Source organism: Zonotrichia leucophrys, chromosome 9 (assembly GCF_028769735.1).
Source record: "Zonotrichia leucophrys gambelii isolate GWCS_2022_RI chromosome 9, RI_Zleu_2.0, whole genome shotgun sequence".
Taxonomy (NCBI): Eukaryota; Metazoa; Chordata; class Aves; order Passeriformes; family Passerellidae; genus Zonotrichia; species Zonotrichia leucophrys.
In genome coordinates, this window is record NC_088179.1 from 9,683,941 (window position 1) to 9,708,285 (window position 24,345).

The window sequence follows — 24,345 nt, forward strand, 5'->3', positions numbered from 1 at the left end:
AAGATGAAATAACCAAGGTAGAAGATAAACTAGACATTGAATTACAAATGATTTTGTAGCCCTTTAGAGCTAACTCATTACTATAGCTAATTAAAATTAATAGGGACTCTATTAATTCAAACAGAACAGTGTAGTAACGCCTTCCAGAAAAAGAAAGAAAAACTGTTAAAGGGACATATTCTAAATTGAGGCATGCTGCCCTAGTCCACCAACCTCAAGTAGGTACAGCAGTTTTCATCAATTGGAGATTCCTCTCCTTCCACACCTAGGTGAAAAATAATTCATAGCCCATTCATGCAGAAGGATCATTCAAACCTTCCTCCAAAAGATGCCTACACACAACTTACGAACACATTGTATGTTAGAGGAATTTTCTTCCTCTAACAATTCTTGGCACATCAACACTTTCCACTGCTGCAACCCCACAATGTTATCAGCACAAGGCTTCATTCATGCCTATGTTTAAAATTTTACAACAGCCTATCAAACTAAGAGATTATGAATCATTCAAGCCATTAAAGTCCAATTACATCAACTGAAATCTGAGCTTCCCGGCATTATTCCAATTTCTCTTTCTGCTCACTCAGCCCCTGAGCCCCTTCCTACACAACCTTTCCTTCTCTAACCTTGTGAAATTTCTCTTACAGAAGACCCAGGACCTGGCCAATTTACACAGCATGCCTGTCACTCTTACCCTTCAATACATTTAACCACCACTTTTCTGTACTTGTGGTTTTGCCCTCACCTCTCCCCCATGATGAGCTTCCTATCATTTAATGGATTGTCTGCCCCTGCTCCTCTGCATCAGGCAGCACCCTGTATCCAGGTCCTTTCTGTGCCTACCCTTCATTTCTGCATGATTATATCAGTTCAAATACATTTAATTATCATGTACATACTGACACTTAGCTTCACGGTGGATTAATTCAAATTAAAGTAATTAAAATAATCAAATTTAGATTAGCAAATGAGAAAACTTATTTTTTTATGTCCTTAATGGTCATTCTCAAACACCAATAACCACTAAATCATGATGATCTGCAATATCACCTTTTAATTTAGCATTTAATATAGTCCCTAGTTAGACAATACTATTAGTGTACATTTATGCAGAGTCTTGACATGAAATTAATGACCAACACAGGTCACTATTTAGTAGCTGGTTATATTTTATGACTTTTCAACCTCTTTTTGAATGAAAAACAGGATGAAAATGAACAAAATCCCTAAACACCTAATGAAGTTACTTAACAAAATAAATGTTGCATTTAAAGACAATTTTTTTCTTATTTTTAAACCTCATCTCTTGAGTAGGTGAAATTGAGTGAAACTGGCTACTGTGGAATTCAAAATTTCTGACTTTGTAGAGTTCTTTGGGTTCTTTTACTAAAAAAACTTGAGAAAATGAAGCTATTTTCCTGTATTTTCTGTTGATCTCATTCAGTTTTGAATAAACATTAGGTTACTCACACTAAAATGAAAATAAATTTCTCTGCGTATCTACTGAAGCAGCTGCTTTTCTCAGAAGTGAGGCTGTAGCACTTCAAACCCCACTCATGCTCACTACAGCAATGGGTTTATTTCTTCTAAATATTTGATAGTTACACTGAGTGAAAGTTCTGTCTTAATTTAGGTAGTATTAATATATAACAGCAAATTTGTCCTGAATAGAGATTTATTTTTGAGAAAACAAGACAAAAATTACTTCAACCTGAACCACCCTACTTTCTCAACCTCAGCTTGCCTTCTCCAGGGATGTGCTACCACCACCTCAGGGTCAAAACAGAATTTAAAAGAAATGTAAATATTTGCTTTCTTCCTGGGAAAGCACTACATAGGGAAGAGGCGAAAGAGGGGATGTGCATATGGGGAATTGCATCAGTATAATTAGAGAGTTTTAGCAAGCTGGTAAAGGTTCTGTGCAGGCAATCCCTTCACTCTAAAGGGTATTTCCTAATTAAAAATATGCACCCCATTTTCGAGAGCCTTCCTACTGAAGAAACATCTCACCGCTGCCGCCCAATTAGATCAAATTGGGTGGCTGGCTCTTTTTGCTGTGTGCATGATAATACAAAGGCTCTCCAAGTTCCTGCTCAACAAAGGCTTGTGTGAAACAGGCTTTGAAGACACAATAACATTCCTCTTGCGAGTTTCAGGCCCGGAGGCTAAAAGCACCAAGTAACTATTCATTCTTCCATCTTGAGACACATTCCTAACCTAGTTCAAAGGCCTGAAAAAACATGCCCTAGCTACATGCCTGCACACCTTCAGCAGGGCTTTCCCCTTCTAGCAGAGCTTGCTAGATAAAGAAATTTCATAGAGAAAAGAATTAATAAATACATTTGAGTTTTGTTTCACTTTTAAGAATTCTTCAATTGTTTAAAGGATTCAAGACTGCCTTGCATAGGAATTGATCAGCTGTGTTAATCCATTGAAGAGTGAAGTGCACCATTCACATATTTAAAGTCCAATGTTCATGCACCGTTCTTTAACTCCTGCTCCCATGAAACACCTGTGGGAGGAGGGAGCGTGCACAGCAGCTGGAAAAGGACAAGGGATGATCTGGAGCTGTTAGGCTTCCATCACTGCTCTTCTATTTAGTTTCATCTGCTTCTGTTTTGATCTCAAACTGGTAAGTTAGATGTAAATCACACATGGCTATCCACCCATATTAAGATATCCAAGGCATTCAAGAACATTATGCATCATGTTCACAAGATGATGATAAAGGCAACAAAATACAAGATTATTTCCAAAATACTGACACTAGAACAATTAACTTTCAACAAGAAAAAAATGTTTACAGTTTTCAACATACAGCTTCCTAAGCAAACTGAATTAATCTTTATACATTTTATTTTGCTCTTTCTTAGAAATCTGAACGCCATTATGCGTAAAATGAGGAAATATAAACAATTACTACAGAACAGGCTAGCCTGACTACAGTTACCATTTCAGGGACTGGAACCAGCCCAGGGAAACAGCGGAGCAGGCAGACGGGAGTGAAGGCAGCCCAGGTGAGACCCCTCCTCTGCAGGAAGGCAAGCTGGTTATACCTGCCCAAAGCTCCTGCAGGACCCGGCCCAGGTGTGCCAGCCAGCCTGCTTTTTGGGATTCCTGAACCACACACAGGAGATAGAAAGTTTCCCTTGTTTGCAATAATTTTCAGTACACCTAAACTAAGATTTCCTTACCTGTATTTCATTTTTTATCTGCAATCAAGCAGTTAATTATTTAGTACTTCTGAATTTCCCTTTCTTTTAAAGAGAAGCAAGTTTTTTTTTTAATTGTGTAGTTTAGTTGACAGTATTAAGAAAAAAAAAATCAACTGTGATCTGCAACACAGAAAAGTGGACCGAATGCTAAAAATACTACTTTGTAACATAGCAAAGCATGAAGGGATGGTACAGTGTGCCCATGCTTTGCAAGCGAAGAAGTCAAAAAGAGAAACAGGGTAAACGTAACATGTTAAAGAGAGGCAATTTTTTTCAATTTTAACAATGCTGTTTCCACCTAAAATATATTTTTGTCCTCCTAAAGATTTCAATTAGTCACTTTCACTTTCCCCAAATGAAAATGGCTCAGTTTGAATTTACCATCACTACAAAAAGCCAAGTATTGCTCATTTTTCCCTTCATGTAGCCATAGTACAGATCTTCATTCCCATCAAAACAAGGAATACATTACCTTACTGACATCTAAGATCCATTCTGAATCCTGTGGCATGCTGAGCTGTCCTACCTCTTTCAAGGATTGCACTTTCAAGCTGAGCTACCTACTGCTGGTCATTTCCAGGAAATACAAGCGTACTCTGAAAGGAAAATCTTTGTGGATAAATTCCAAAATAGGGAAAAAAGTAAGATAACATTGTCTTAGCCTCAACTAAGTAAACAGCTTGTTAGTTTATGTCCTCATTATTACGTAACATTCTGCTCCATAAATGCACCATTTGCTGTTTTGAAGTAACAAGTAATTGAGAAATGGTGATCAGGAATTGCAGGAGAAGAATCACTAATAATGATAGCACAAACTCTTCTGAGGAAATGAAAATTAATCCCATTTTTCAGAGACCACTCAGCCAACATCACCATCACTTACCCACAGCACATGTATGAGTCAGAAATGGAACAGCCACCATCATTTCAGCAAAGTACCCAACCATTATTTCCCTGGGTATCACCACAGAGACCAAGTATCATGAAAAAGCACATTGTACCATGCAGGGAAGGCTGCAGACTTTCCCAGCCCTATGACACAGCAGGTACAGCAAAGGACACTCTGTTACATCTGTGCCTTCTCCAGGAAAGAGAAGAGCTTCTGTATTTCTCCTATGTTAGTATCTATGTGAAGGCTCAAGCATCACAGCTGCCAGTGACTCCCAAACACCGTGTCAGTCACTTGCACAGGAGCCCTCAAACCAGTCTGGGATTTACTGGAACACCACTGTCTCCTTGCTCCAGCAGTTTAAGGTATTTCAGCAAAGTGCCAAAGCATCACTCACTGGGACACCAGCAGCACATACAGGAGGCTGCCGAGCTCCGAGTCTGTCTAAAGCCACAACATCTCCCCTGTCACTCATTTCCTGCTCTCTAGGGGTTAAAATTCTCTTTTCTAACACAGCAATCTTCTCTTCAAAATTAAGACCAGCTGGCTGAAGATTAATTACCATCCAGTGTTTTAATCTAAAAGATTCCCTCCCTGGCACACATCAGCTGTCACTTGAGGTGTCTTTGCATCTCTCACACAGCACAGGGCACGGCAAGCTCAGGTCAGACCTGAAACAAGTCACAGCTCCAGCCATGGTGCTTTACTGGCTTCCCTTCCATTCCTTTGCAGTCACTTACAAACTGATAAACAGAAGACTCCTGCTGAGATGTGCTGTAAGAGGAGAGACAAACTCAACCTTCTACCTCCCATGTACAGTTCTTGGGGTTCTTTTACTCTCTCAGTGAAGACACACAACTCTCAGCACAGCATTTACATGAATGTTACTGGTGATGTACAGACATGCAGGATCTGGTTAGCAGGATGATGGGAGAGCTTGTTTTGGTTTGGTTTTAATCCCACAGTTCAGTGAAGTAAGGGCAGAAGGAACCCATGTAATCAGACTGGCTTAGTCTCCTCCACTCCAGCTTCAAGCTCTTTATTCCTTCAGGGAACTGTGCCACTGAAAGAAGGCTCCTGTGCACAAACTAGTTAAGTATTTTATTGACTGGCAAATCCAGCTTATGGAGTTCCTACCCTATAGTTATGTCTTAACAAATATTTGTGCACCACACTGAAAGCCAGACTGCTGAAACTAGACAGGAACCAAAACTGCCAGTTAATTCCCATTTTTCCTATTCACACAGATTCTGTATTTGAAAGAAAGCATGTGCAAGCCTTAGGTGCCCTAGTGGTTAAAAATGTCCAAATCCTACACAGGCTGGAGGGGATGGGCTGAGGCAGAAGAAGAAGAAGAAACACAGTCAATTAAAGCTGTAGATGTTCCCAGACTCCTCCCTTATATAACATATCATCAGAGAGTTCAAATGTGCAAGTACACTTCAACAGCTCTGCTAGCTGTAAGGTGCACACCATCCTCCTGAAGCATATCTTAGTTGAAAATTTAACAGGTCATTTCTTCCACATTCCCAGCTTCCAAAAAAATAGAATTTGCAACAGTTGACAAAATGTAAATCTTCTATGATAACCCATGGAACAGTACATTTCACCTTTCAGCTCAGGTGGCTGAAACCAGGTCTTCCAACTAGACTCCCAAATTATTACAAGCACTTGAACACACACAAACTTCCACTGTCTCACCTACCTGATCAAAAATTACTCTGAAGAAAATACACTTCACAATTACCCAAGGTTAAATCTCTAATAATAGTCTTCAGAGAACATGACCTAGATATGTCAAGCATGATCAGAGAGACATATATCAAGACATCCTTTAGTTAGTTAAGAGTGCCAGGCTTATTTAAATCTCCTTTATCTGTTCACACCTTGGCTTTTGTTAAATTTCACATCATTTCTGTAAGCAGAGAGTAAAGCTGTTAAACTTGTGAATCTTTTTTTTTTCAAGTTACCAATGTCTCTCCTTCACTATCTCTATTTCATGTAGTCAAAATAATAATCACCACTTATCAAAGCCCCAGAATTACGTAAAAATAGAATAATGCTACATACTTTTATGAACAGGTACTGTAACACATCAGATCATGTACAGATGACCAAAAGCCAACTTTTACCATTCTGACAAGTTGGAAATTCAGACACATTTGTCAGTATTAATGTATTTGTGTTGCAGCTCTTACCACAAAATGAAAACCACATCTGCTGTAACAAGCCACAATAGCTTTGTCATTTGAAGTTTTCTTTTACCATATATTATTTACATTTTAAAAAGTAAGAGAATCTATACTTACTAATTCATAAGACAAAATATTAAACTAATGAACCCAAATCAAATTTATAACTGTCCAAGTAGCAGAGTGTAAAGAAGATAATGCTGCAGTTAAAAAAACCTGTGCAAATATAGTCCTCCTTCTACTGTATATATTTTATAAAATCAAGGAGTTTTAATATTAAAATTCACTCATTCTTATTTATCTTGGACTTAATTCAGATTTGTATCTGTGGTTTACCGTTGTGGTTGTGACAGGGATATTACAAGACAAAGAATTCAGGAAAGGAGAGCTGGAGGTAAATTCTGCTTGCCTTACTAAGCAAATCATCCTGTTAAGGTCAGCAGAATATCCAAATACTAAAAAAAAATAATAAAATCCAATAACAAATAAGGACTACATGTGCTTCCTAAGCAGAGTGTTCATTCCTGTAATAAAGATTAAAAAAAAAAAAACCACAGAAGGAAAAACACCTTCAGAAAACTGCAGTACCATGCAAAATGAGCACCTCTAAAACAAACTCTTTGTGTATATCCAGGCTCTCCACATATCTCTATACTCATCCTCAAACTTTCAAGTATCACTTATCCCAGTTCCCCTCAGATCACAAACACCTTGCAATTCTATCTACATCATCCTGCCATAGTTTGTGTGTCCCCCAAGTAATTTCTCTCTCATTTTCACCTCCTTCCCACACCACTTTCTGTAAGTGCCCCCCAGCCTTGACCTCAAGTTCTGCTTTATCTCATGCAAGCAACCCCCAGTCTCTCCTGGTCACAGCACAGGCCCCATGAACAGCTTTCCCCTCCTTTTTCCTCTTGTCTTTAAGAGTATTTCATAACTCTGTCAATCAAACACAACAATTAGTTTTCATTGAAACTTGGCACAGAAGTTAAACCTAAAGTCAAATTAGTTTTGCAAAATAGTATCTATTTCTCTTCCATATCATTGGACACCAAAATTATTTTTAAAGCTTATGTGACTTTACTCATGTAATAATCAGTACTGAACAGATTAATTTTCAGAGCTTCAAGAAACTGGAAAAAAACCAACCACTTTCTTTACAAACAAGCTATTATACACTTACTTGTTCAAAAGAATATTCAAGTAAATTTACTTTCAGTACTTGCACTCATGTATTTAGGAAGTAATGAAAACTGTACAGTCCTAATGAATATAAAATTTTAGCTATCATAAAGTAGTCCTGAAACAATGCACCATACTGAAGATATTGGTCAAATTACATTCCCATTCCACAGCTGCTTGCTGCATTTTATTAACAAGCTGTAATTCTCTATTTACAAGTGTTACCTAGGGAAATTTATGATCTCCCTACAGTTGCTATTAAAAATCAGCATCATCCTCACCCTGCAATGTCCTGTTTCATTTTCAAATTTAAACCACATTCAAAAACTAGCTTAAACATTAACTAACTGTGAAAACCATGTGCTAAAGATGTCCAGGTAGCACCTCATAATCATATGAATTTGTTTATAAATCATTCTGTTTCTGTTTTTGAGCCAGGAAAACAAAAGAGAAACACCTAAAGCCATTAATTATAAGCTTGTGGTCTTGTTAAACAGGAGAACTGCAAATATGCAAGTATGTGGAGACACAGGCTCAATTTTGGCAAATAATTAGGTGTGAGGAAAAACTAGTGTGTGTATAAAGTAAGAAATGCACTGTTTTGTCTACAGTAATACCCACAAAGCATGAAAAACTTTCATAACATGCTGGTATTTACCTTGGTGCTGACCCAAAACTACAGAAACTTCTGTTCTTCAGTTCAGGAAACAACGCGCCCCTAGAAACTTAATTCAAGTGTACAAGTCTTGTTTTGGCACCCTTGTGGGTCTCTTCCAACCCAGGGTATCCTATGATTTTATGAACTGCTGTTGTTCCACCTTAAGTTTTTAACTTGAGAAAAAGAACACAACTATTGAAAACGATGAAGGAAATAAATTTAAAAAGCAAGCAGACTCCCAAAAAAAAAAAAACAACAAAAAGGCATATAGTACAAGAATGACATGAGCAATTTTCTGTTTACCATCATGTGTATTTTCATGAGAACCACACAAAGTTTAGCTCTACCCTTAGAAGCGTTTTGTTTTAACTGGATACAGGCAAAAGGTCTAACAATCCTACAGATGCCCTTGTGCTGAATTTCCATTTTACTGTTTTCCATTTTCTTACATCACCGAAAAACCCCAAACCACCCATGCAGTGGTTGAAAACAGTCAGCATCAAAGCTAGAGTGAACCAAGTTACCACTTGCTTACACTACGCATATTCTATTCTGTGTTTTTAGCACTTACATTCAGGAGTTCTCAGAGTCATCAACAAAATGGAAATGAAGCTTTGAAGCTTTGGAGATCAAAGCAAGATACCTGAATTCATTCCACTGTCCTGCTACTGCATTTCCCGTTTCTCCAGAGCCAACATCTAATGGTTTCCTTTTTTGGAATATTTTTTGACTATATCCTCAGAACACAAGTTATCAGCAGTTCATCTTCAAAACCCCTGCTCATCTGAGGAGCCTTCTCACAGCAACCCCAGAAGCAGGATCCACAGCATATCCACAACATCTGCTCACCTGCTGTCTTGGGTTTGTGTGCAGGGTTTTGACAGTGGGATCTACAGGGGTGGTTCCTCAGGGAAGCTGCTGGAAGCTGCCCCCATGTGTGACAGAGCCATTGCCAGTCAGCTCCAAGATACACCTGGCCAAGGCCAAGCAGTGCCACTGACAGAGGCAGCACCTCTGGGATTGTGTATTTAGGAACAGGAAAAAACTGCACAACTGCAGCCAGAGAGAGGAGTGAGGACATCTGAGCCACTGTGGATACAGGAAACTACTCTGCAGAGGAAGTAGCAGCAGAGACAACATGCAGTGAACAGGCCAAAATCCTCATTCTCATCATACCCCTGTGCTGCTGTGGGGAAGAGGTAGAGAAATGGGGAGTGAAGCTCCCTCCAGCTAGGAAGAAGGGAGGGGTGGGGGACAAGTGTTTTAAGATTTAGTTTTTATTTCCTATTATCCTACTCTGATTTGAGTGGTAAGAAATGAAACTAATTTGCCCAAGTTGAGCCTGTTTTGCCCACGACAGTAATTGATGAACTATCTCTCCCTGCCCTCATCTCAACTCATGAGCCTTTTGTTGTATCTTTTTCTCCCTCATCTGGCTGAGGAGGAGAGTGATAGAGTGGCTCTGGTGGACACTTGGTGCCTAGCCAGGAGCAGCCCACCACATCTGTGCATGCAAAACTCCAAGCAGGAGTAAAACGCCTTTGGGCTACACTGCTCTCTCCCCTCAATTTTTCTATGTCATGGGCTGGTGTTTCCCAGCACAACTTGGCAATTGCAGCAACAGAGCCTTCCAGCTACAGCATAAAAGGCCACTCATCAGAGGATCCAAGAGTCACCAGCCAGGCTAGACACACACAACAGTACCCAGTTCTCTAAAGCAGAGGTAAAGGTTTGGGCAGGAGAGCATACAGAACTGCACTGAAACTACAGCACTCCTAACAGGAAAAAAGAAGAGAGCTAGGGCAGGGCCAGCTGCCAGGAAACAGCCAAGAATATATGACAGGGAAGGCAATGGGATTGGAGAGTGCAGAGGAATTCTGTGGGTGAGAGAGAAATGTTTTTCAGTGAAATTCGGGAAACAACATGGTTATTTCAGCCAGGATCCTTAATGTTAGGAGAAATAATTACACATGAAAGAGACTAAAAATACTTCAGAATCTCATGTCTGAACAACTTGGAGGCAGCTGGCACAGAAAGGGAGCAGGGAAAAGGACAGGAGTCAGGTAGTTTGCATCAAAGCAGCAAACAGTCATTTTACTGTTAGGAGATGAACAGCCAACATTTGGGGTAACTGCAGATGTCTTGTAGATAGCAACAACAGAAAATTCCAGAATGGATAAAACAAGCACTATCCAGATAGTTTTGGCCTTTGGGATGGGCTGGAAGATTGTTCTATGGAGAGAAAAAGAAAACCAACATGTACAGTCCCTTTGCCACTTCTGAGATTAAAAGTGTAAATAATAATCCATGAAAGAGAGGGAGAGTAAAGAGAAAGAGTGCTTAGTGCAGCCTTCCCCAGTCCTTGTTCAGAAGCCTGCAGCTTCACCTTTCCCTTCCCAGCTCCAGATGTTTTCTCCTCTCTACTGTACCTGCGAACACACCAAGCAGCTTTTCCTTCATCTTTCACTCACTCAGGCACCAACAGGAGAAACCACAACCACAACCTCCCCGCTCTCAGCTCAGCTGCCACCAGGAGCACAGGAGAAGCTGGCCAAGGAGGCACAGCCTGCTCTGCTGCTCGCTAGGAAAGGCAGGCAAAGCTCTGGGGAACTGTGCAGTTTTCAGGTGAATGGTTCAGCTGAAGGTGTTTAACAACTTTTTCAGGCATGTGCAATCAGTCCCATAAATCATTCAGCTCCAGGCAGGTTTTCTTAGGAATGGCGTAAGGTAAAACCTACACAGAACAAGTCTCCTGCCAAACCTAAGTTTTACCTCCAAAGCAAAAAAGGTACAAGCACATGTCAAAAAATAACTATAAAAATGGTTTAGTATGAACGAAACATTGTTGGGTTTCTTTCCTTAGCACAATTAAGCGATGAGCTGGTCAGGCTGAATTTTACAAGACAAGATTCAGTTGACAGCAAGAAATCTAACCTGGGAAACAAGAGTCCCAAAAGTTAAGGTCTGAGAGGGCTACAAGCAACCAACAAAGCTTTACAGTGGGAAGGGAGAAGGAACAGCCATGGCTCAAACTCCCCATATAATTACAATCGGATTCTTCCCTTGCCTTCCAGAAGCTGTGCCTCCTCAATCCAATCCAAATTTTGGGAAATAAGAACCAACTTCAAATAACAATTACTCTATTACACTCTATTTTACACAGTGCTGCCCTTAAAAGCATCTGCCTAGTATTTCTCCTTGAGTTCTTATATGAGGTCTTCCACATCCTAATCGTTCACTGAACAGCATAATCACAGCCAGTATCTACCTAACACCACCATGGAGAGCATTGCCACAGCTTTTATGTTAAAGATGGCACATAGTTCAATTAAACAAGTTATCCACAGCAAAAGGAAAGCAGTGCATTTGGAAAAAAAACTGTGTAAGCAGCTATGACACTACTCCCTGCCAGACCTGCCTTCTCATGCCCTTCATATATTCTTTACTTACCCCCACACTGGCCAAGGATCTTCTCTCACACTTACTCTCCAGCCTCAACACTGCACAGGTGGGAGGGAACAGTGATGCTCCCAGCAAAGTGACTGAACTACAGAACATGTTGCATCCTTTGCCAAAGTCTCCTCCTGAAGAATTCACAACACCAATGCTGTCCTAAGCAGAGCCATCTGCAAAAACAGGGCTCTTGCAAGCACATGCCAGAACTGAGAAAAGGTGTGGCTGTGTAAATTTGTGTACATTTAGTCACAAATAATGTATGGTGACACTCAGCACAGTCCTGTCAGCCACAAAAGTTACCATTTCCTACCAGTTACCACTTGAACCAGACTGGCAATATTTGCACTGATCCTAAGTCCCATCTTGAACTTCCAATTAACCTAATATTTGCAGGTCATGTAAGACAAAGACTTAATACTGCTTTGCTCTAATGAGCAACAGCATCAATGCCAAGCAGCAAATGTGAAGAGGCTGTTTTGCCTTTTTTCAGGTTATAAGGATGCAAAACACCTAGATATGAAAAACATATGATCCCAGGCATCACACCAACACCAGCCCTCAATGTTCCCTTCAGCACAGCCAACAGGTGACACAAATACTGAGACGATGTAAACAGTGGTATGAGTTTCACCCCCTAATGTTCCCCTTATATTCATAGTAACTGCTTTAACTACTGTGATTGCTGCTGCTCAGGCATGTAGGAAACTGTTAAAATTGAATGACAAAATTTACTAGATAACTATCTGCCAGTACTCTCCGGCACCAAAACAAAGCACTCTTCACCTTTCGTGAAAGGACACAGGCGTGCTGTACTTTAGGAGCTCTTAACAAGATACATTGTTCGGTGCTGCATGAAGTTCCCACTCAACAGAAACATCACACTGCTTCCAACAAGGCTCCTACTCATCTTACATGCCTGTAATCAACGTGCAACGGCCTGGCAGAAGTTCTTCCCGAATTAAAAATTAAAAGCTTCAGGAAGAAGCAGAACACATTAGTCAATGCTAAAAACACAGTTCATGGGGCTCACTTCTTGTGCTGTTTGTAACACTGGCAGGTGAGGGACAGCCACACAGACATCAACCGAAATACAAGTGATAGGATACAATGCTCTAAAGGCTTTGAAGTCTGTTTTCAAACTCACAGCTCCTTCCAACAAAACTGAATTAACACTGGTCACAGCCCTGTGAGGTAGATGCCCTTAGCCACGCACGTGTTAGCAGGGTTCACTGCTCTACTCTTGGCCACAATCACTGACCAAACCAGGATTACATTGGGAGTTTCCAGCTTCCAGCCCAATACTAGAAGCGATTCGCTTTCACACCCCTCTCCCACACACTTTTGAAGCACTGCTAATTTCGGAAAGTAAAAAAAAAAGCGGCAACACAATAAGCAGAACATTGTATCCCCGGCTGAACAGGAGCGTCCGAAGCTGCTTTGGAAGCACTCCCCAGCCCGTGCAGGTGCGGGCCAGCGGCGGGACACCCGCACGGATGCTGCACTCCGGGACACTTCCGCCACTAAAACACGCTGCAGGGAAGCCAAAAGGTTCAATGAAACCAACCCAACCCGTGGCTGCCCCGGGGGATGATGCCGCCCGCCCCAGCCCGCGGGAAGGCCCCGCCACGAGCAGCCCCGACCCCCGCCCCATCTCCGCTGTCGTTTCACTCCCCGAGCAGAGCCGCGCCCCGTCCCGCCCCGTCCCAGCTCACCTTCCCCGGCGGGCGTCCGGCCTCTACATCTCCTCCCGCTTCTGGAAGCTGATGCTGGCGTACGCGCTCAGATCGTCGCCACAGTGGCCACTCCCGCGCTGCTGGCCCGGGGGCTTCGGCGGCAGCGGCTGCTTCGCCTCGGCGGGGGCGTGTGGATGGTGGTGGCGGCGGTGGCCGCAGTCCCTCACCAAGTCCAGGTCAATGTAGTTGAGCCCATTCTCCAGGGCTGGCGCGACCCCCGGGTCCCGGCGGGCGGCCGCCTCCCCCGCGCCGGGCCGCAGCCACACGTTCTCGAAGGAGGCCGAGCTGTGCCGCTTCACCTCCTCGGCGCCCCCCGCGCCGCCGCACGGGAAAGGTGCCCCGAGCCCGCCCGCCGCTCCGCGGGCAGCGCTCGGCGTGGAGGAGAAGGTCTCGGAGCTGTGTCGCCGCCGGCCGCCCTGCGGGTCGGCGCGGATCACCTTGGCGCTCTGGTTGCGGCCGGGGCTGAGGCTGACGCGGGTGAAGGCGCTGCCCGCGCCCAGACCCCCCAGCAGGGAGGAGGAGCGCGGCGGCGCCGCCGACAGCTCGGCCGACGGCCGCGGCAGCTCCGGGGACGCAGCGGTGGCGGCCGCCGGCGGGGGCTTTTCGGGGCCGGCGCGGCCCCCCCGCACCTCGGCGTAGCTGATCGGGCGGGCGGGCGAGCCGGGGGACGGGCTGTCCGCGTAGTCCGAGCAGGAGCCCCCGCCGGCCGCGGCGCCCCCCCGCTGCATCGCCACGTAGTCCCGGCCGAGCCGGGCCGCCCGCGCGGTGGCGAAGCCGGGCGGGCAGGGGGCCCGCGGCGGGCCCGGCTCCATGTTCATGTACTCCTCGGCCGCCTCGCTGCCCGGCGGCGGCAGGGCCATGCTCAGGGCAGCCGAGGGGAAGGGCGGCTTCTCGCCGGCGATGAACTCGATGTTCACGTACTCGCCGGGGCTCTTGGGCTCCGGGGGCAGCAGCACCGGGGGCTGCTCCCGGGCCCGCGGCAGGGTGCTGGCCTTAGGGCCACCCAGCGACAGCCGCGTGGGTCGCGCCAGGCGGCCCTTGGTCTGCACGGCCGTGTCCACCTTGCGCGGGGGCTGCGCTTGAGGCGGGGGGCCGCCCTCGGGGCCGCCGCCGCCGCCCAGGCTGTCGCTGCTGGTGGAGGAGGACGAGTCCTCGGCTGCGTAAAGGAGGCGGCTGGAGCCGAGCGCGATGCGGGGCTGAGGGCTGCCCTCCTCGGCTGTCCCCGCCGGCCTGCTGCCGCCCCGCCGGTGCACGTGCTTGAAGGAGCGTGGCAGCGAGAAGTAGGAGTAGATGGGTTTGTGGTGCGCTACGGTGGCCGCCTCCTCGACCCCCGGCTGCCCCGCAGCTCCGAAGTAGCAGTCGGGCGGCGTGCTGGTGGTGGAGCCGCTGGCTGGGGACATGTTGATATAGTCGCTGCCGCCGCAGGGGAGCTTCCCTTCGTTGCTCTCCACTGAGAGTTTTGGGTGGTGGCCGGCACCATTTGTCCAGATCTTGCCATAGCCCGCAGAGCTGCTGTCGGGGGAGTAGCTGCCACTGGGGGACATCATCATGTAGCCATTAGAGTCCACTGTGGCTGGAGGGTGGCGGCCACCCCTGCCAGGGTTGATGATTTGCTGCGGGGCCGACACACTCTTGGGACTCATGGGCATATAGTCACCACCCTTGGGGGGCCCCCCACCACTGGGCACAGGGGCTACACCGGGCGACATGGGCATGTAGCCATCATCCGTGTGCGGGGCAGAGTTGGTCCGATGATGGCCACTGTCCATGTGGTGCATCTCCAGGCACTCCTCTGGGTAGGAGTGAGTGGGCACAAAGGCTGAGTGGCGGTAGGAGGGCAGCCTGCTGCTGCCACAGGGGTAAGAAGGCAGCATCTCCGTGTACTCCTCAATGGAGGCCACTGAAGACTGTGAGGGTGTTTTCTGGTGGGAGATGGTGGGCGAAGTGCCTGCAGAGTGAGTCCGCTTTCTGAATGCCTTCTCCAAGTCAGCAACCTCCTCACTACCACCTCGAGGACAGCAGGGTGTACTAGGATAGCGGGGCTGCTGCTGAGGGTGGCAGGTGCGTGGGATGAAATGGCCATTGGGTGCTGCCAGGCTGCAGCAAGAAGAGGTGGCCTTCCCTCCCATGCAGATGTAGTTGAGGTCTTCATCGCCCCGGGCAGGGGGGGTGTGTCCCAATGAATCAGGAGTTACACTGCGAAAAGAGCTGCGAAAGTCACAAGGGCTTGAACCATACTCATCAGAAGAAATAAATCCACCATCACTGGGAGAGCCAGAAACTGAAGCACTAGACCTTCGTGGGAACAGGCAGTCTGAGGTGGAGCCGTGGCCACTAGTGCTGCTGGATGACAGGCTGACTGGACTGGTGGCTGAAGGAGAGCAGCGCGAGGAAGGCATTGGGATGGACCGGCTGTGGTTGAGTGGAGGATGGAGCCTGGAGTTGCCACGGTGTCTGTGTGAGTGAGTCCGGTTAGCACTGGGACTAACTGGGCTGCCATCCACAGAGGCAGGTCTTGACATTGTGCCTTCCCCATCACTCGATGCTCGAACCCGGAAAGAGCTGGGTTTGCCACCTGTACCTCCACCACCAGCAGGAGAAGTGGCCGTGACGCTCTCAGTCCTGGATCGCCGACTGAGCCCCACTTGGCTCGGTGGAGGGTTGTTGACGTGGTGCCTGCGAAGGGGCACAGAGATCGGGTTGGAACAGTTTGAGGAGGACTGGCTCTTGCTACGGGGCCGGAATTCCTCACTCATGGCTCGCATGGCCTCCAGGATAGTTTCATGCATGTTCTGTGCCACCACTGAGTCATCCACTTGCATCCAGAACTCACCAGGTCCAGTGACAGCTGAGCGTCCCACCTCAATGAAGAAGAAGTTCTCAGAGTGACCACAGCGGCGGATATTGAGCAGCTGCAGCACCACAGCAGCCGCATCTGAATTCAGTTTTACAAAGCTGATGGTCTTGTTAGTCAGGCACAGGCGGTAGATGCCAATCAGGTTCTTTGTCTGGCCTAGGCCCTTAGGCTTCAGAATTACTTGCCAGACTTCCTTAAAAGCTGGACCAGGGGCTACCTCACCATAGCTGTCCTCACCTGCTTCCCCCAGTCCTGTGCTGCTGCCTCCAAAAGTGACATCGCTGTGGTGGTGGTGGTGATGGTGATGGAGGTGATGGTGGCCCTTGGCCCTGTTGTGCAACTGCAGCAGTGCTTGGTACCAGCTCTCCTGCTCAGGTTCACTGTCAGCTGCAATGGCAAAGTGTTCGTCCTTGGTGTAGAGGGCCACCAGGTGCTTGTTCTTGGAGTCAGCCCGTTTGTTGATGTTGAAGCAGCTTTCTAGTGGGATGGAGCGCTTGGGGGCCCCTGACTTGTGTCTCCATTTCTTCTCATTCTCGTAATACTCCAGCCGGGCGGGTCCAGACTCACTGGCTGCCCTCAGCACGAAAAATCGTTTATGCATGCTCTTGGGTTTGCGCAAGTAACCCACCTTTCTGACATCTGAGAAGAAGCCCTCGTTATTATCCGTGGGGCTGGCCATGATGAGAGGTGGTGGAGTTGTTACTGCAGCTCGCAGTCTGCAAGACCCCAAAACAGCCAAGCCAACCAGGAAAGGCAACCACCTAAAATAAAATTCATGCAACAACAATTAAAAAAAAAAGGAAATTAAAAAAAAGGCAAAATAGCTCAGGATCCTCTTTTGAGAATGGGACGGGGGAGGGACAGAAGCAGGGTGAGAGCAGCTGTTCAGTGGCAGAGGCAGCTTCCAGCACCAAATCAGAGTTTGTGTTGCTGTTTATGCCCAAATCGCGCTTAGACGCGTAAGCTCGTCCTTAAAAAGTCCAGTCCCGATCAGTCCAGACGAAAGTCTCGTCCCAAAATGAGCAGCCGGGAATGAAAAACACATCTTCCCTTGCAGGGGTCGGGCTCCGGCGGGGCCGGTAGCGAGGCGCGGGTCCCTTTCCTCCGCTCCCTGCACCCCTTCCCCGGCTCAAGTTTGCCTCCGCGAGCAGCGATCTCTGTTGCAGATTAAATATCCTCTCGGGGGCGGAGATTGTTTTGCAAAGTCCGGGGTTTGCACCCAAAAATACACGCTGCTCTCCCCTCTCTCGCTCTCCTCTCAAAAAAGAGAAAATTAAAAAAAAAATGCCGCCCACAATACAACCCCCCTTCCCCAAATATCAGCGCCGAGGCTGCTGCTCCCGCTCGTGCGTGCGGAGGAGGCTGGCGACCCCATTCAGTCCCATCTCGTTAGGCAGAGAAAGTGCCATTTCCACACGCGGCGCAGCCCGGCAGCGGCGGGAGGGGAGGCAAGCCCGAGTGCCGAAGGAACATCCTCTCTTCCTCCTCCTCTTCATTCCAGGCGGCAGCGCCTCTGCGGCCGGCGGCGCGGCCCCCTCCCGTGCCCCAGCCCGCCGGGGGAGCGGGCACCGCCGCGGCGGCTCCTTCTCCGCCGGCTTCTCCTCGGAGTTTCCCGGCGCCCCGCACCAAAACAGGCGGCGGGGGCCGCGCTCGGCAGTCCAGCCCCCTCCGCCCGCCGCCGCGGCTCAGGCTCACTCCAAGGAGAACAACACGTGACGGCGCCAGTGCGTGGACCATCCCCGGAGCCGCCGCCGGGCTCCCGGCCAGCGCCGCCGCTCCGCCCTCCGCCCTGCCCTCATTGAGCGCGGCCGCGGGGCCGCCGCCGCCGCGCCCCCATTGGTGCCGCCGCCCGTCCGTCACGGCTGCGGCGGCGCCCGGCCGGGCTGGGGCGCGGCGCGTAGTAAAGAGGCGTAGACGCCATTCAGCGCCGTGTTTTTTATACCCGCCGCCGGCGGCCTCTGCAGTGTGGCGGCTCCTGGGCCCGGCCGGGCGGGGAGATGCTCCCGCCTACCCGCAGCCCTTGCCGCCGGCCTCGTGGGGAGGGGAGTGGAGGGGAGCGAAGCGGGGGCGGTGTGCCTGCGGCCGCGCCCGCCCCGCTCGGGGCTCGTTCCGCTCCTCGGGCTCAGACGCGGCCCCGGCGCTGCCAGCGCGGCTGGTCCCCAGCAGGGGCCTGGCGGGAGGGAGGGCTCGGCACGGCGCTGCCTCCATGGCGGGCGAGGCCGGGCCCCAGCAGCGCTCCCGCCACCGGCTGTGCAGCGGGTCCCTTGTCTCCCCGCGTCGCTCCGTGCTAGATTAAACCGAGCGTGCAGCGGCCGTGCCGGGGCTGGACGTGCCGCGCCCGCAACTCTGCTCCGGGCCCCGGGAACAAGTGCGGGAGGGAGCGCTGCGGCCGCATCCGCTGCTCAATGCTGCCCTCTGCGGGACAGCGCCCGGCCGGGCGCGGGCCGTGCCTTCGGGGGCGGGCGCGGGGTCTGGGGGGGCCTTTGGTGTCCCCTGGTGCCGCTTAGGATGGGTCACCCTGGACAGCCTGGCAGGGAAGCGGGGCTCTAATCGCCCTGAGCTGCCACTGCCCTGCCCCAGCAGACTGACTGCAGCTGGTCAGAGGTGATAGCAACACAGCAGTGCTCTCCTCTACTCTTCAGGTTAAAATTAAATAAAAGTACACTCTCGTTTGGATTTGTGTAGGTCCAAACACGGGGTAAATAAGTTGGAGGTTTATCTAATGCATCTGCACTACAAAGTTTGCTGCTGCGCCAATCGTGACCATACAATTATTTGAGAGGAGCAGTTGCTTCGTCAAAAGGTGAAAAATCCCCCTGAAACAGCTGAAACACAAGGAGAACCTAGAAAGGACAGCAGGCAGCAGCCCTAACCACCCTTGCATATCATCCTGTAGAAAACACCATAAAGCACAGAATTGTTTAAGGGTGTTTACCAAACACAAAATGACAATTTCTAATGCAAGAGCAGAGTCTAGCTGGTGAGGAGTGAGGAAAAAAGACAATCCAATCCATGCTGTAACAATAACCTGTATCATCACCTCATTCTTTCCTCAATACCATAGCTCATCATGACAAACCCAGATATTTGTATTGAAAATAAATCTGTTATACATACCCAGAGATAAAGATTAGCACAAACCAAGTGGATTTCTATCCTCCAACAAGTAGGACAAGAAACTGCTCCCCCAGCCCACACCATGGAGCTGTGGGATAGAATTGCAGCCCCAAGGCAGATTAAGATCAGCTATGGTGGCTGTCATTAATGACAAGGCATGTTTGTGAGAAGAGAGGACCATCCCCATACATCCACAGCTAAAAGGTCCTGTGGCAGGAGGATAGCTCCTAAACCTTCTCTCCCTGTCCCTTCACAAGCATAGGGATGCATGTTTGTGCATAGAATATATGTGCTACTTTTGTAATTAAACAATTTGCACATAGTAGGTAAGGTTATTAATATTAAATAATAAATTAATCTGCCCCATTCTTTCTCTTGGCAGGTGTTTCACTGATGTGCACACATAAGTGGAATGATCTCTTCATGGAGAAAAACTGCCAGCTGACTTGCATTGTCTCACACCAGGAAAGATGGATTTGAGAGTAAAAGTAGGAGATAGTCCTATAATCATAGAATTTATTGAGTTGGAAGATACTCATACAGATGATCAAGGCCAAGCCCTGCTCCTCACAGGTCTAGCCAAAACTAAAGCATCTGACAAAGGGCATTGTCCAAACTCTCCTTGAACTCTGACAGGCTTGGTGTTCTGACCACTTCCCTGGGGAGCATGTTCCAGTGACTGACCACCCTGTCAGTGAAGAACCTTTTCCTAATGTCCAATCAACTTCCCCTGACAGTTTCATTCGGTTCATACCATGTTCTAGCCACAGCTTGTGGGCAGACAGTATATTTAAATGTGCTCCATTCATCCTGGGAACATTCTCTTCAATAATAGCTGGTTTTGCAGATAAAATAAAATCTGGTAGTTCTTATCTGGTTATCAAGGGGATTCAGTAAATGTCGCAGAAGCGTTTTCAAAGTTTATATATAGATTCATGGCCTTTGCCCAGCAGAAATAACAGGCAATAACATACTTCTAGCACATTCTGAAAACTATTTTTTAAAGTTAGTTTGCACCATGCCAGACCACATGTTGGAATTGTTTTCTTGCTCTTTGAGTTCCAAAACTCTGAAGTACTGTGCTTTTCTGTGAGGTACATAAGTGTGCACACCAAAGAGAAGAATATACCCTTACTGTTTCTATTTAAACACTCCCCCTGCCTTGACCATGAGTACTGAGAACTCAGACTTTGTAACTAGTTGCAAAGGGCTTCAAACCAAGACATTTAATTATCCTTGTAAATACCTATAGCTATCACATTACACCACTGTCTCTCTATACAAGAAATTCAGCTTCAATAAACAAGAACAAAATTGAAGTTACTTTTCTAGCACTCACTCATTTAGGATTTGGATTTCTAGTCCAAATCCTGAATTTCATTTCTGCATTTTCCTATTCTGATCATACACCTCAGAATATATATACACACCCATATATATTTATACATATATATATATCTCCATATTCATTCTCTTGGAGACAACATGATTATTTGATATAGAGAAGGGAAAAGAGTATAATAGAACAGATAAGGATCAAAATTCCTAACTCTTATCTGCCCTAGTAAGTGGCTGAAAGATTAATTTAGAAGAGAGTAATCTCATGAGGCATAAAGTGTTTGAGACAATTAGTTCTCACAGTGTCTCTCCTCAACCTAGCAGAGCAGATCAGTAAGGATTGGGAGATAATCAAAACTTGTGCTTTGGTAATGCTTTCTTGGTGAAATGGCATCCCAGGAAAGCAACTGCAAGGATCCAAAAAGTGACTGAAGAGGTAGTGCTGCTCTAAATTACAGTGAAGACTGGTTTCTCTTGAAGCCACCTTTACCTGTTTACATAAAGATCTCAGCTAGCTGCAAAAATGAGTAAAAGGAGAAGTTAAGAGTCAACATGGACCCTTAATACAGTAAGGAATAAAACCACTGCTTATTTACCTGTTCAGGTGATTGTCATAGGCTCTTGATTTTTTTTTTGCCTCTGCCATCAACTGCTTTTATGGCTTTTTCTCCAACCTTCCTCTCCTCAGACACATCTCTATGCACTTTGTTCACTTTCTGACTTTATCTGACTGTTCTGTTAAAAGGCTGTTAGACTTGCTATTACAGTCTTCTAGAAATTTAGGGTCCACCAAAAAAAAATCTCTCTCACAAGGATGAAAACCAAAATCAAAAATTCTCCAAAGGTGAAGTTACAAAAATAGAAAATTCCCCAAAGGTGAAGTTACATCACTGTAAGTCTCTAAGAAAAGCAGAATGACCCTTGTTCACCACCTTCCTCCATTTACAGCTGACCTACAAGTTGCTCCCTCTAACCCCAGCTCACAGTTGATCCTAAAATGCTTGATCTCATTTTCCATATCCAACTCTTCAGTTAAAACAAAATCATTTCTAGGCAGAATATAATGAAAAACAAACAAACAAACAAACAAAATAAACCCCCCCCCCAAAAAAAAAACCCAAAAGCCAACAAGCAAAAGAAACCCAGGTCAGGAAATCAAAACTTCCTGAGCATGATTTTCTTTCATTTCCTACTGAGCTGGAATCATGTTGTCCAGGAGCAGGAAGCTGCTTGGCCAGGGAAGGGGAGCCAGGTAAGGGGCAGTGACCTCCCCAGCTGCAGCCCATTCCTATTGTACCCAAATAAGGTGAGCAGGAAACCCTTGGTGCTTTTTTGATATAAAATTTCTCTTACATATAAACAATTTCCTATGTTTCCGTTTGTGGCCGTTGCCTTTCACCCTGACACTGGGCACTACAGAGAAAAGCCCAGCGCTGTGTCCATCACACCAACACAGGTATGCTCTGGGCCTTGTCCCAGGGTTGAGTTGATTGCATTTTATTTTTTTAAATCTCATTTGTAGTATTTACTTTTCATCCAGTAAGGGTGAAATTTGCATAACTCCTCCTTCAAAAATAGTGTGGCCATCTCTAAACTAGTTAAATCATTACTTAAGTAAACAAGATGTTTAATTTCTCTGTTAAAGGAATGGCAGTAATATTATGATTATCGATTTTGTATCACTGATTTCTACCATCATCTCCTTGAAGCAAACCAAGAACATATATGGAATCACAAATTAGAATCTTCAAGTGCCTTTCAAGAATCTAAATTGTTATGCTGCCAGCTGTATCCCACTGCATCACAAGAACAAGGACTACAAAAGTTCAAGGCATCGTTTCTATACTTCAGTTATTAGGAATTTTTCTATCATGTATTCTCCAGTTCATGTGTAAAACATAGCAGCATTTAGAGTGCATTATTGATATGAAATATTTATGTCCTAGTGATCAAAATTAATTCATACAGATTATATTTTTTGTACATTAGTACCTCCCTATATAGCTTCATGTGTCTTTGTTTAAAGAAGCCAGAAAAGATAAAACATTATTCCTAGGCTGTCCATTGGGAATATGGATATCCCAACTGAAGTATCACTAAACTAACAGCAAGCTCAGTAAGACTTTTGGATAATTCCCAGGCTACACTGATCAACCTTCAGCTCTGCATCTATTATCTTTATATTTCCTTGCTGCAATAAGTTCAGAAACTGCAGTGATGCTTCACAGATTTTTTTTTTTTTTTTTGTGCTTTAATTCCGTCTCCTTCACCACAGACAAAATTGCCTGGAGCATGAATTTCAAAGGGCAAGTTACAGAATCTTTTATCTAATTTATAATAAGTTTTGTCTGTGCATAGCTCAAAGCAATGGTCTCAAGCAGTTTCTGACTGAGCAAGGGAGTTTTATAGGTCCACAGGGGCTTGGTTTGGGTTTTTTACCACTGTGGCCAAATCCACAGAGGTATGAAAATCAAAGCCAAATAGAAAGGTTTTTCCTTGGTTACTTGGTGACAGCAGCAGTGTCAGTCTTGCTCAGCTAGCTTTATTTCATCTTTGAGGTGTCAGTGTTTAACCCTGAATGCTAGATAAAGCAGAAGGTAATGTGCCTGCTGCTGCCCACAGTGCCATTTAACAGTTACAGAGGGAAAGGAGAAACATGTTCATCCCTGCAGGATCCTACAGGGGAGATCCTTCTGAGGCAATAATCAGCTGCCTTTTCCCTTGCTTTGTTGGAGAGGAGTGCAGGGAGTGGGGCTGTGCCCAGGCCATCGAGGTGGGGTGGCCGGGCTGAGAGCCCTGCCCACTGCTGTCACCAGCTGCCTTTGCTGCTGGCCTTGCACTCAGCCTGGCCTCGGGGCTGGTTATTTCTAAGCAGGATGTGCTGCGGTGTTTGAACATGAATGATTCCTCAGTTGTGTTTGTCAGGAATGGGGAGACTGAAAAATGGGATAACAGAGCAAAAGACTCCGCAATGGTTTCTAGAGAAAAAGGAGATTTACTCTAGTTTTTTTCAAGGAGTTTAGCAGCTGAGCTTATCTAAAGACCTGACTTATGTCCAGTGATAGTGGGCAAAATTTATTGATTTTTATCAACCTGAGAAGACATGGATTCATTTTGCAGGCTCCAGCTGTGATTCAGAATTCCTTGAGCTTTCCCTTGTGTGATATGATCAAGCTTAATCATGACCTGCTGATTGTAAATGGAACATACTTCCTTGGTCTCTGCTCTTTCAAAGAATTACTGAAGGTTCAAAGAGTTGCAGAAAAGCCTCCTTGCACTGTGTGATGCTGGGCAATAAACAGTGAGCTTAAACACATGCAGGAAAAAGCCATTCTGACTTCAAATATTTAGTGACATGGTCCAAGTTAGTTACAGCTACTTTTGAAGATGGCCTTGGAATTGTAAGAGTTAGCTCTTTAAATACATCAGCTCAACACTTTTGCAGTCAAAAAGCAATTAGAAATTATCATGTAAAGGAGAGAAAGCAAAATAGAGACTTTTTTTTTACATGTGCAAACTACTGTACATCTTGCCCTTGCCTACTGTGGAAAAATTCTACTTTGTGGACTTGAAAACAATAATAAATAATTGGGAAAAGATAACAGTACATGATTAAAGATAGTGCAAACTGAGCTAGCAGACTGAGATTTTTCAGACTGGATAAAAAGTGTCTGAGAAGAGATGTGACTGATACCTAGAAATATCATT

General features: G+C 46.2%; 1 protein-coding gene across 1 annotated transcript in view; it reads right to left on the minus strand.

Moving 5' to 3' along the window:
* The window catches only part of IRS1 (insulin receptor substrate 1), a 68,919-nt gene that overhangs the window by 30,925 nt on the left and 13,649 nt on the right, over window positions 1–24,345 (minus strand). Inside the window, exon 2 of the mRNA XM_064721086.1 lies at window positions 13,305–16,943. Within this exon, the coding sequence (XP_064577156.1) occupies window positions 13,328–16,861 (3,534 nt within the window). The 5' untranslated portion in view covers window positions 16,862–16,943 and the 3' untranslated portion in view covers window positions 13,305–13,327. The remainder of the gene's footprint in view (window positions 1–13,304; window positions 16,944–24,345) is intronic.